Source organism: Mizuhopecten yessoensis, unplaced genomic scaffold (assembly GCF_002113885.1).
Source record: "Mizuhopecten yessoensis strain PY_sf001 unplaced genomic scaffold, ASM211388v2 scaffold10225, whole genome shotgun sequence".
Taxonomy (NCBI): domain Eukaryota; kingdom Metazoa; phylum Mollusca; class Bivalvia; order Pectinida; family Pectinidae; genus Mizuhopecten; species Mizuhopecten yessoensis.
The window spans coordinates 1,567,541-1,582,366 of NW_018408440.1; the positions used below are offsets into that span (position 1 = coordinate 1,567,541).

The 14,826-nt window shown below is 37.0% G+C and overlaps 1 protein-coding gene across 1 annotated transcript; it reads left to right on the forward strand.

The window, feature by feature from the left end:
• The first annotated feature begins 2,762 nt into the window (after positions 1 to 2,762).
• On the forward strand, positions 2,763 to 3,954 carry LOC110459805. Its single transcript, XM_021512253.1, has 2 exons — positions 2,763 to 2,991; positions 3,164 to 3,954. Exons 1-2 carry the CDS (start codon positions 2,763 to 2,765, stop codon positions 3,952 to 3,954), a joined length of 1,020 nt encoding a protein of 339 aa, XP_021367928.1.
• Positions 3,955 to 14,826: the final 10,872 nt, after the last annotated feature.

Consider the following 14,826-nt stretch of genomic DNA (forward strand, 5'->3'; position numbering starts at 1 on the left):
ATATTATAAAGCTGTAGGGTAGTGGTAATCTCTAAGTATAATAAAGCTGTAGGGTAGTGGTAATCTCTAAGTATAATAAAGCTGCAGGGTAGTGGTAATCTCTAAGTATAAAGCTGTAGGGTTGTGGTAATCTCTAAGCAGTATAAAGCTGTGGATAGTGGTAATCTTTAAGCAGTATAAAGCTGTAGGATAGTGGTTAAATCTAAGCAGTATAAAGCTGTAGGATAATGGTAAACTCTAAGCAGTATAGAGCTGTATGGTAGTGGTAATCTGTAAGCATTACAAAGCTGTAGGATAGTGGTACTCTCTAAGTATAATAAAGCTGTAGGGTAGTGGTAATCTCTAAGCATTATAAAGCTGCAGGGTAGTGGTAATCTCTAAGCATTACAAAGCTGTAGGATAGTGGTTATATCTAAGCATTATAAGGCTGTAGGATACTGGTAAACTCTAGGCAGTATAAAGCTGTAGGATAGTGGTTATATCTAAGCAGTAAAAGGTTAACTCTAAGCAGTATAAAGCAGTAGGATAGTGGTAATCTGTAAGCATTATAAGGCTGTAGGATAGTGGTTATATCTAAGCAGTAAAAGGTTAACTCTAAGCAGTATAAAGCAGTAGGATAGTGGTAATCTGTAAGCATTATAAGGCTGTATGATAGTGGTAATCTCTAAGCAGTATACAGCTGTATGATAGTGGTAATCTCTAAGCAGTATACAGCTGTAGGATACTGGTAATATCTAAGCATTATAAGGCTGTAGGATACTGGTTATATCTAAGCAGTAAAATGTAAACTCTAAGCAGTATAAAGCAGTAGGATAGTGGTAATCTGTAACCATTATAAGGCTGTAGGATAATGGTAATCTCTAAGCAGTATAAATCTGTAGGATAGTGGTAATCTGTAAGCATTATAAGGCTGTAGGATTGTGGTACTCTCTAAGCAGTATAAATCTGTAGGTAACTAAAGAAACTAAACTGAAATGAAGTCAGGTACCCCCTAGCAAATCTGCTGACATCCCTTTGATGTCATACACATGTAAAAAGGTGTGTCTTTGGCCTCCTGCTCTCAGCATTGGACACAGGTGTTTTTAGTGTTATTTACCTGTTCACAAATTTCACCCCTTAGTAGGCTTAGAGAGAAGGTCGAGATGACTTTCATTATTGCACCAAGATATCGTAACTTATGTATATTAGATGAAGAAAGTAAGAAAGGGATTTATTTTTAATCTCAAAATTCAATTATATTCTCGATATTAACAAAATGTAGCACAGCATGTGAACGTTACATAAAATTAAACGTGTAACTGTTTGTCAGTAATATGTTGTTCATTCGTCGACCTCACATAAGAAAGTCGCAGTATAGTCTATTTGGTAATTGTAAAGTCTAAGTAATTTGATCATATTTAAAATGTGCCATACATTTAAAATATAGTAGACACAAACGTTGAAATAATTTTGTAAACGTTTTTTTACCCTAACATTTCCGTATTTTGGACCGAAACGGTAAAACAGTATATATATTTGTAATATAATGAGTCCGGCACAGAAACTGGTCACAATCGTCTGGTGTAGACGTAAAACCACTCAGTCAATCAACTGGTCAGAAAATGACGCCGTTCAATGAAAACGACAAGTTACATTTCAAAACGATGTATCATTTAACGTTATTTACAAAAGTATTATTTAAGACCACTCGAACGACAATACTGAAAATGGGGATTCGGAAAATTTTAAATGTAGTCCCTTGGACGTTCATACTAATACTAATAAGAACATCTGTTTTTTGTGTCACATATGCTATTATTAGCGAATATTTACAATTGCCACTGTTTTTGAATCGATAACCCAAGTGTGGGCAAGTCTGTTTATTTCTCAATAACTCGATTGTAGAATGTGACCCAGCTTACCGCGTATGCATATTTGTAAATATTGACAGACTTCTTACCGCAAACCTCGTGTCAATGTTTACAAACATACGCTAGCATTTTGACTACCGTGCGTTCGAGACACCAAAGTAAAAACATTAAATTATATTTTTGTTGGTGTGTTTATTATTTTTCTTTTGATAAATGTTGATGATTGCGTTCCGTTAGTTTATATCATTCCTAACATTACATTTACCGACTGTGAAACCTCGTTATGAGTTATATACAGCTAAGATGGAAGTCCATGCATGTGTTGTTGTCTGTGATCATGAGAACCCGTACCTATCTGTAAGAACTTGAAACGTTATCAACATGGTGGCAGCGGCGAGAGAGGTAGGAATCGGGCCTAATGACTTTATAACTGTTAAAGTCGACACTCACTAAGAAAAATCACTCTGATGTGTTTTTTGGGAACGCTGTGAGCGCACCACGTGGTTTCGACTATATATCCGCGATGGGTGAGTCAGTTATCCAACACATAAACTCTAATCTGAGTTTACCCACAGAACTTAATCTGACAACCGGTAATGTCAGTGAGAATTACAACGTATGGAAACGCAGTATTGAGATTTATCTAATAGCTAGCGGAATCCAAATGTTGGACAAGGGGATACAAACCGCGACGATCATAAACTGTGGTGGGGAGACCCTTCTTAAAGTGTACGATCATTTTGATTGGACTGGCAAGGATAAAAATGATCCTAAAGATGTGTTTGAGAAAATCTAACAATATTGTAATCCTCGTCAAAACGAATTTGCGGAAAGTCATAAATTTTGGTCTATGAATTATTTCGACCCATTTGACCAATTCCTAACAGAGCTTAGATCACAACTACTGGGAAAATGCAACAGCTGCTACTTCGAGATGACAACCTGGATTTACGCAAGACAATCAAAATATGTCAATCCTATGAGCAGGCCAATAACCAGGCACAGGAAATGAAGACTAACTTGCATTCGAACAACCACGTGCACACAAAGGTTAACAGAGTGAAATCAGACCAAGAAAAACAAAACGAGGCACAGGCTCAAAAGAAGTTTGTAAAAAAGGATAATCAAAATGTGAAATCATGTAAATACTGTGGAAAATCACATGTCATGAAAAAAGAGGAATGTCCTGCCTGGGGCAAAACTTGTGGAAAGTGTGGCGGACGAAATCATTAAGTGCAAGACGATACACCTTCTGGGTGCAGAAGGGGGAGGTCACTCTGAATCTGACTCTGATGACTGCTGGTTAAATGCAGTAAGAAATGCTGATAAAAAAGAGAGGATCACTGCTCGAATGCAGGTGAATGACTGTGATGTGCGTTTTCAACTAGACAGTGCTGCAGATGCAAACACCATATGCAAACGGTATGTTCGGCGTGAACAGGTACGTGTATGCACGACAAAGATTCGCATGTTTAATGACAGTACTCTATGCCCTGAAGGTGAAGCAACGCTTAACGTACTGAATCCTAAGAGTGGAGAACAGCATAATGTAAGCTGTATTGTGGTCCCTAACAAGCTACAGTGCCTCCTAGGACTTCAAACAATTAGAAAGCTTGGATTTGTGACTGTGAATCAAGAAAAGTTCATTTGGAAGATTGAAACTACAAGTCAACCAGGAGATTTGGGTGAAGTTACTCCAACTTTTAACCCCGAGGTCAAACCCAGATTCCTGCCCTGTAGGAAAATACCCATCGCTCTTAAGGATCGTGTAAAATTTGATTTTGACAACCTTGTTGAGAGAGGTATTCTGATACCAGTGACAAAACCCACAGCCAGGGTCAGCCAGATGGCTGTAGTACACAAACCTAATGGCAAATTACGAATATGTCTAGACCCTCAAGGTTTCAACTCTGCCATGCTGCGAGAAGGTTGTGCCTTCCCAACACTGGATGATGTATTACCTAAGCTACAAAATGCACGTGTATTCAGCAAATTGGATGTTAAAGAGGCATTCTGGCATGTCCGTTTAGACGAACTGTCTAGTGAACTAACCACTATGATCACACCTTTTGGTCGCTATCGATGGGCACGCCTACCATTTTGATTAAATGTATCCAGTGACATTTTCCAACGCAAGTTAAACGAGGCTATTGAAGGACTTGATGGAACATTCACCATTGCTGATGACGTCATCATTGCAGGACACGGTATGATTCAATACATGGTGAGGTTCTTAACTTGACTGTCAACAATGTTAGAACCAATGAGAGCTCTGACTCGCAAGGACACTGATTTTAACTGGTCATCAGCCTGTGAAGATGCATTCCGAGAGCTGAAACAGAAGCTCACAAGCGCCCCAGTACTTTCATATTTTGACCCTGGGAAGGAAATATGGTTGCAGGTTGATAGTAGCAAAGATGGACTCGGTGCTGTTCTACTCCAAGATGGGAAACCCATTAAATATGCGTATCGGTCTCTTAATCCCTCGCAACGCAAATGGGCACAGATTGAAAAGGACGCTCTGGCTGTACTATACGGTGTAGAAAGATTTGACCAACACACCTATGGACACAAGATCATAGTACAAAATGATCACAAACCTCTAGAGTACATTTTGAGGAAACCTATCAGCAGTGCTCCCCGTCGGTTGCAGGATATCATGTTTAAACTCTTAAGGTACGATATTGAGTTTAGATTCCTTAAAGGTAACAAACTTGTCATTGCCGATACTTTGAGCAGAGCAACGGTCGCTGACCCATCTGAAAACCGTGATCGTATCATGTCAGTGAGCGGACTTGTTTGAAATAAAGGACAAGCGCTACTTGGTCAGCATTGACTATTATAGTAACTTCATTGAGGTTGACCTCTTACAGAAAACTACTTCAACTGTGGTCATTGGTATCCTCTAGAAACAATTTGCGAGATTTGGCATCCCGAGGACCATAGTATCAGATGGTGGCCCCCAGTTCACCTCAAGTGAATTCTAGGCATTTACTTCAAAGTGGTGTATTTTTCACCAGACCTCCTCACCTCACCACCAGCGAGCAAATGGTAAAGCAGAATCTGCGGTGAAGGTGATTAAAACTTAATGATAAAATGTGAGCGGAACAGACAGGACCAATTCGAGGCTTTGATGGAGCTGCGGAATGTTCCTCGACAGGACACTGGACTGAGCCCTAACCAACTTATGTTTGGACGTCAAACGCGCACATTGCTTCCAGCATGGAACCAGGAGACAGGAATGAAAATTGAAAAACGGGAAAAGCGGAAGAAATCGGTCAAGAAGTATTAAGACAAAACAGCTCGAGATTTGCCGAGATTAAAGCGTGACCAAAATGTGTATTTCGAACACAAACCGGAAGAGAGGTGGAAACTGGGAAAAGTACTAGACGCCATTGGCGAGTACACATACACAGTGCAAGCACAAAATAGTGCTACGTACAGAAGAAATCGGGTTCATATCAGACCCACTCGTGTGGAAACCGTCATCCGCGGTCAGTCACCTGTACGTTTGGAAAACAAAGTATCACTACAGACACCAGCTAACTCCGGTCAAGCTGAGTTTCATTTAGAAAGTAAACAATATGTTGAGAGTTCTGCCCACGAGCAGATTCAGTCAGTTCCCCAGTGTCCTGTGCGCGACCCAGAACAGACTGTTCCAAAAGTACATATGGAAACACAATTAACCCGGCAGCCCAGTATCGCTGGACGTGAACACCGTCCAGTGCGCCAACGAAAAGAACCTGGCCATTTGAAAGACTTTGTTCGTTACTGGTTTTCATATTTATTGTTTGTAAATTTATGTTAGTAGTTTCTAGGTAGCCAAGTGACAATACAGTACTCTGTAAAAAGTGACATTCTATTTTGCTCTAGTGCCGATTTATTTTAGGTTCATGAACACTGGTAAAAAATCGTTCATACATTTCCATTATGGTGAAAATTGACAGTTGATAAAGATATAATAAAAACTGCATTTAAGCTTGTTAAAAGCAATGCATTTTATTACTCAATATTCTAGTCTTAAAAATTTGAGTCATTCATTGGTATGCTACACTATGTCAGTTTAATAATTTGTGTATGTCCATTTCATTTTGATACTGACAGTCATGTTCTTCTAAATAAGGGGGATGTTATTGATGATTGTGTTCCGTTAGTTTATATCATTCCTAACATTACATTTACCGACTGTGAAACCTCGATATGAGATATAAACAGCTAAGATGGTAGTCCATGCTTGTCGTTGTTGTCTGTGATCATGAGAACCCGTACCTATATGAAAGAACTCAAAACGTATCAACAATAAAGATGCTTTTGTCAGCTAGTGTCAGAAGCTACAGTCGCGATTGTTCGTCGGTACAAAAACGCTCCATGTCGGCTGCCATGACACAGAAACGATGGCTATCGTTCCTAAAAATGTTGGTCAAATATTTCGTCTCCCAACAGTCACTCGGCCGACAAACGATTTATCCACATCATACATGTCATCTCAAACCTCTGGTATGCTTACAAACAGCAATTTTAATAACTGCACATTCACTAGGCTTAGTCTTGTCACTATCGCTCGACGACATGGTAGCACTCTCTATTTCCCGCCTTTGGGCGCATTATTTTCAAACGATGGACGTATTCGGTCATTAGTATTTTCTACTTAGTATTTTGCCCCAATACCTCAATTTCATACAAATATGAAGTTATTTATTCCGTTACTTACTAATACAATTATGAAGATATTGTAATAAAATATGGATATTCTATGTGTATAACAATATTGAAATGGAGGAACTTTTTTCTTTTGTTGTCACGGAGAAAGTGGGCGTGGTTTAGCTGTCTGTCAACGGCTTTTGCAAATGGCTGTTTCGCATGAATTAACATGATATCAAAATAATTTTGAACGCAGATTACACAAGGTAATTGCTTGCATCCGACTCTTTTCATGGTGTTATTGTTAAAAGAAAATATTGTAAATATAAGGATTAACCTTTTATTTTGTTTAGTTTATGAGATAATAAATCAAATGGAGCAGTCGGTAAATTGTTCGTAAACGCGAAAGGTTAATCCTTAAATAACAGAACCTGTAACAAAGTACAAATTGAAATTTGGAATTATATAAACATCGTCTATGTGGTGACTTTATGACACTGCATAGCACGGTATTCATATGATAAAATAAGATCTTCATTTACTTATGTTTGTATATATTAAAAACACACACAATGATCACAGCCTCTCTCCCCTACAACACTTAGCATCACCTCATGCTTTAATCTAGGGCACATCGTCTACTTGGAGTTCCGATCAGAATGTCTGTAAATCTCGAATTAATTTACTTTTCATTTGGCAAAAGTAAATACTAAAAAAACACCACATATTCTAATAAGGGGAGGCTGGGGCAAGTTCGGTCAACTTTTATTAAAGTTGTTGTAGGCTGTATGGCGTTTGTTAAAATAAGGTGCAAATACACCGTTTTGAAAAGACATTCCATGCCTTTCATAAAATAATTACAAAAGTTCCACATTTGAAGAACTATTCTTCAACCTTTTCTGTCTGAAGATTGGATGACTTGCATTAGGGCAAGTTGGGACAGGTAGTCTGGAGTAAGTTCGGACAGGTAGTCTGGAGTAAGTTTGGACAGGTAGTCACGAGTAAGTTCGGACAGGTAGTCTGGAGTAAGTTCAGACAGGTAGTCTGGAGTAAGTTCGGACAGGTAGTCTGGAGTAAGTTCGGACAGGTAGTCTGGAGTAAGCTCGGACAGGTAGTCTGGAGTAAGTTCGGATAGGTAGTCTGGAGTAAGTTCGGCCCACGTTGGCACCAGCATAATTATTACGTCATAAAGCACGCGACGCAGGTTTTCCCTCCAACTTCACGATTTGCCCCGGCAGGACTTACCCCGGGACCGAACTTGCCCTAATGGCTTGTTCTCGTTTCCCCCACTTTTTAAAATAGCATGGGGGGAATAATGTTGTTAGAAGGATTATAGTCTGTTTCTAAGTAGTATGGCAGTATTTACCTGTGTGTTTTCCTGTGTTTACCTGTGTTTACCTGTGTTGTTACCTGTGGTTAACCCTTCTATCTAAGGTGGTGTTTTATCATATTTAATTAAATAACACATTATGTAAGTTTTTTCAGATTTGTAATGATAAATGTTAAAATTATTTAAATATTAATCATATATATTCAGTATTAAATATATCCATTTTGTAGTCCTTGTGCTGCTGATAAGATCATAAGATTAAATATACGACTTCTTTTAACAGTTGCCTGAATCAAGTACTTACTTAAATTCTTAAATTAAGTTGTTGTTGTTTTGCTAGACAGTAGCTCTATTAATTTAAACACAGAAGGACGAAAACGAAAATATGGCTTGTATACGATACTCTTAATTCTAAAATCACAGGACACATAAGAATGGAATGAAACTCCTCCTCGACATCTCCAAGAATAGCGGTTTTGTAAAATACCATTGTAGATCAAAACGGTCAACAATGTGTTTATACAACAAACATTTTGAAGATGTCTCGAATATATTTCTCATTTCCTGAATAAAACTATCATTTATGCGTTGTATAAAATAATTAAAAAAAAATCTCATTTGGTACACATTGTGCTAACCACACATCTCCAAAACCCAACGTACACAAATCACGTCTCAGATGATAAACCCAATTTGCTTTACAATTTGGTTTCCTGTTATAAAGCTCTAAAAGTTAATCGTAAGAGGCCCTCAAGATACAGTTATTAGTCTTAAATATTTGCAGCCAGTACTTTACAATAGCAATCCTACGCTGTATATGCAAAGGGTAACGACCAAGTTCAAAATACACCATGGCATTATTTACGGTTTTCCTGACACCCAATACGGTTTTCAAAAATACTAAATGTATATTTTCAATCTGCGTTGCAGGACTATAACCCCATACTTCATACCCATAATTCACAATGCATGATATATAAGTATCAAATAAAGATAACATCTCTTACATTTGGGATAGATAACAACAAAAATGTCTGCCTCTTGGCTGTTGGACTTGAACTTTAAATTGGAGATATGATATACATTTGAGGGGGGCCAATATGAGATTGCTATTACTTAACTTTATTATTCTTAATATGTGAATATTGGTAATGTATTTTTAAATTGTCTAGATTGTGAACTCTTATGTAGTGCTGTTATATTCTATATTATCTGTTTAAAAGTGTAATGTAAATATTTGAATGTAAACTCTACATATGTATAAGTATAAAAATATATCGATTATATATAAAGATATTTGAATCCCAAAAAAGTATTAAAACCTTATTTTTACCCAACAAAGCTACAAGTCACACAGGTAACTTTCACACAGGTAAGTTATCTGTGGGGTAAATATGAAACAGACTATAATTGGTTTGCCATTGTCTTCCTAAATCAATATTTTCCTTTGTTATATAAAAAGTGGGGGAAACGAGAACACCCCGCCCTGTTCTCCCCTATAATCAGCGACATATACCCTATATACTAATCCCTATAATCAGCGACATATACCCTATATACTAATCCCTATAATCAGCGACATTTACCCTATATACTAATCGATATAATCAGCGACATATACCCTATATACTAATCCCTATAATCAGCGACATATACCCAATAAACTAATCCCTATACTCAGCGACATATACCCTATATACTAATCACTATAATCAGCGAAATATACCCTATATACTAATACCTATAAACAGCGATATATACCCTATAAACTAATCCCTATAATCAGCGACATATACCCTATATACTAATCCCTATAATCAGCGACATATACCCTATATACTAATCCCTATAATCAGCGACATATACCCTATATACTAATCCCTATAATCAGCGACATATACCCTATATACTAATCCCTATAATCAGCGACATATACCCTATATACTAATCCCTATAATCAGCGACATATACCCTATATACTAATCCCTATAATCAGCGACATATACCCTATATACTAATCCCTATAATCAGCGACATATACCCTATATACTAATCCCTATAATCAGCGACATATACCCTATATACTAATCCCTATAATCAGCGACATATACCCTATATACTAATCCCTATAATCAGCGACATATACCCTATATACTAATCCCTATAATCAGCGACATATACCCTATATACTAATCCCTATAATCAGCGACATATACCCTATATACTAATCCCTATAATCAGCGACATATACCCTATATACTAATCCCTATAATCAGCGACATATACCCTATATACTAATCCCTATAATCAGCGACATATACCCTATATACTAATCCCTATAATCAGCGACATATACCCTATATACTAATCCCTATAATCAGCGACATATACCCTATATACTAATCCCTATAATCAGCGACATATACCCTATATACTAATCCCTATAATCAGCGACATATACCCTATATACTAATCCCTATAATCAGCGACATATACCCTATATACTAATCCCTATAATCAGCGACATATACCCTATATACTAATCCCTATAATCAGCGACATATACCCTATATACTAATCCCTATAATCAGCGACATATACCCTATATACTAATCCCTATAATCAGCGACATATACCCTATATACTAATCCCTATAATCAGCGACATATACCCTATATACTAATCCCTATAATCAGCGACATATACCCTATATACTAATCCCTATAATCAGCGACATATACCCTATATACTAATCCCTATAATCAGCGACATATACCCTATATACTAATCCCTATAATCAGCGACATATACCCTATATACTAATCCCTATAATCAGCGACATATACCCTATATACTAATCCCTATAATCAGCGACATATACCCTATATACTAATCCCTATAATCAGCGACATATACCCTATATACTAATCCCTATAATCAGCGACATATACCCTATATACTAATCCCTATAATCAGCGACATATACCCTATATACTAATCCCTATAATCAGCGACATATACCCTATATACTAATCCCTATAATCAGCGACATATACCCTATATACTAATCCCTATAATCAGCGACATATACCCTATATACTAATCCCTATAATCAGCGACATATACCCTATATACTAATCCCTATAATCAGCGACATATACCCTATATACTAATCCCTATAATCAGCGACATATACCCTATATACTAATCCCTATAATCAGCGACATATACCCTATATACTAATCCCTATAATCAGCGACATATACCCTATATACTAATCCCTATAATCAGCGACATATACCCTATATACTAATCCCTATAATCAGCGACATATACCCTATATACTAATCCCTATAATCAGCGACATATACCCTATATACTAATCCCTATAATCAGCGACATATACCCTATATACTAATCCCTATAATCAGCGACATATACCCTATATACTAATCCCTATAATCAGCGACATATACCCTATATACTAATCCCTATAATCAGCGACATATACCCTATACACTAATCCCTATAATCAGCGACATATACCCTATATACTAATCCCTATAATCAGCGACACATACCCTATATACTAATCCCTATAATCAGCGACATATACCCGATATACTAATTGATATAATCAGCGACATATACCCTATATACTAATCCCTATAATCAGCGAAATTTACCCTACATACTAATCTCTATAATCAACGACATATACACTATATACTAATCCCTATAATCAGCGACATATACTAATCCCTATAATGAGCGACATATACCATATATACTAATCCCTATAATCATCGAAATTTACCCTACATACTAATCTCTATAATCAACGACATCTACACTATATACTAATCACTATAATCAGCGACACATACCCTATATACTACTTGATATACTCAGCGACATATACCCTATATACTAATTGATATAATCAGCGACATATACCTTATATACTAATCCCTATAGTCAGCGACATATACCCTATATACTAATCCCTATCATCAGCGACATATACCCTATATACTAATTGATATTGATGACAGAATATACGATAGAGACTTTATGCCAATTCCTATGCGCGAAAAATGGTAGCAAAATTAAGTTTTCATTTTTAAATTTGGGCTAAATAATAACCTAAATAAATTCCTGTATCCGCCCCTGATATTTGTCACCTTTAGTCAATATATCCAAAAGCCATTTATATTGTGAATTTCTTGTACCTTAACATTTACGAGATTTCTCGAAAATACGATGGCAACCTTCACCAATACATTTACTCTTCACTATGAGATGAATATTAAATGAGTATGAAGCATCCCCTAAAACAACGTAAAAACAAAACGCTGATGATAAAATGTATAAAAACAAATCCTTAAAGGTGACAAGGATATTACATTTGATCTCAAAAACAATTGTTAACAAAAACTTTATAATCACGGACAGTGATGAAGCAAATCTGAATTTAGATTTTTTGTGACCTTACATGCACTGAAAGGTTTAATTTATGCTTGCAACGAATTTCATTACCAATTACCTGTAATCAGATGCATTGCTTTCTGGTGGACGCCAGGGAGGTGTCGTAGGCCCTCACCTTTTGGATACACAGGGGACTTTGTTGTGCAAAATTATTACTTTCCTCCACTTTTTTTAACTGATTTTTTGCATACATATTTGAAAGAACACCACTTCTTCATACTATGAAAAGTTTTAGTATACAAGAATAATAAGAATGAAAATACTTTTATTTTGAATTAAAATTTTCACAAAATGTTCGATTATCTACACATTCTGGGTGATAGATACATTATTTCAGCATCATATGAAAGAAAATGTGAATGTTTTCCAAGAATAATGATGCAAAAAAATAATTGTGAGGGGGCAGGCTCCAGGGATGGATACAGGAATTTATTTACGGGCTGCTCCTATGTTATTTTAACATAGCTTGAAATAGTCCGTTACACCCCAATAGTATGTACCTCCAATCTGTATCTGTATCTGTATATTACTGGAAGGCCTCGAGTATAAATTCCAGGGTTGGAGGAGTGCGCATTTAGTTTATATTGTTTCGGTTTGTAATGCTGTCTTGAAGCTTTTAAGTTCTTGCATTTTGACGAGGTCTTCTGGTAGGTTATTCCACTTTGTTGTTGTTCGAGGAAAAAATGAATATTTCAATATGTCCGTATTACACTGGGAATGTCGGTAATTTCACTATTTTTTTTTATCTGGTACGGGTGTTTGTTGAAGTCAATATGTGATCTACAGGTATGGCCACTAGCCCCTTCACGATCTTATAAAAAAAGGCAAGCCGATGGTCTCGCCTGCGATCAGTAGTTGTAAAATGCTGCTATAAAACCCACGTATTTCGTGCGGTTCGTAGGGCACGTATTTCGGGTGGTACGTTTTTCATGCGGTTCGTGGGGCACGTATTTCGGTCGGTACGTTTTTCGTGCGGTTCGTCGGGCACGTATTTCGGGTGGTACGTTTTTCGTGCGGTTCGTGGGGCACGTATTTCGGGTGGTACGTTTTTCGTGTGGTATCGTAAGGTTCATATTTCGTGTGATAACGTAGGGTTCATATTTCGTATGGTATCGGTGAGGTTACATTACATGTTCTATAAAAGACACAGGAGTCCCTTAAGGTTTCAGTAGTACCGCATGGCACAGAAACAGATCGGCCTCGTCAGTGGTGGAAACATCGACGTCTACGATGTCTCCGCAAGCAGTATTACCTGCCGTATAGGATTAACACAGCAAGTCATCGTTAAGAAAGTCAAAAGTGAGGTGAAAGTTTGTTTACGCGAGGAAAAAAAAGAGTTTACAAATCACAGGTGACATTTTTAAAAAACTGTTGTTTATTCATTGATGGAAAATGACATGTGAAACCGACAGCAACCGTCATACTGTAAACGTGATACAGCCCCGTCATCCATCGTTGATTAAGTGTTGTGACAGAATAGATACATTTACTAACTGGCCGAAAAACCATCATCAATCACCCTATCAACTGGCAAGTAACGGATTTTTCTATAGTGGCATTGAGGACTGCGTCACTTATACTGTCAGATCTAAGATTACGGAACTGTTTGTGTGTGGTGGATGTAAAGAAGGTCTAACCAATCAACTGGGGCATAGTTGTGTGATGCTTTCCTATGACGATGTGGTAGATTTACATTTTGACGAAGCATTAACTTTTACCAACTATTTAGAAGTTGAAAAGACTTGGTGCGAATCCGCCCTACAATCGTGTATCCCTTCTAGATCGTTACAATGTTTCATGCAAGACCGACGACTGCGCAATGGTGCTTACGTTATCGAACACTATAATGCAAAGATTAAGAAATTCGTCAAGAAGATAGGTGTTAACGAAAGTCGGCTGTTTATATAAAGATGGATCGTAAAGACATTTTTCATAAATACATGACAAATCACACAGATCGACTACTGACATTCGTACAGTGGCCATCAAAACTTCGTCCGTACTACCTCGCTCGTGACGGACTCTTCTACGAAGGTTTTGGACATTACGCTACCTGCTACAAGTGTGGAAAGACATATAAATATCGCTGAACGTTAAGCATTAGTTTTAAAACACTAAAGGATTATGAATTCGTCAGATAATATCAGAATGGTTAACCTTTTAAAACTTGTATATGCATATCACGTTAAGAAAATATCAAGAAAATCACACAAGGACGACAATGTTATATGAAGGACGCTTTAGAGCATGTAGATGACGTGAAAGTGATACGTGACTTTATTTGTGAAATCGTTACCACTAACATTCCGAAAAAAGCAAGAATTGACTTTATATCGCAGCTATGTAGTGTAGAATGGAGAGCCAGACAACTCAAAACATAGAAATGGAAAGAAGAAATCTCCGTGATGACTATGTCCATGATTCGTTTAGAGAGTAAGTTTTTAAAAAAACCATTGTAATAATTCAAAAGATATTTTTATTTGTAATAAAAGATTATGTACATAATTCTTTGTCTCA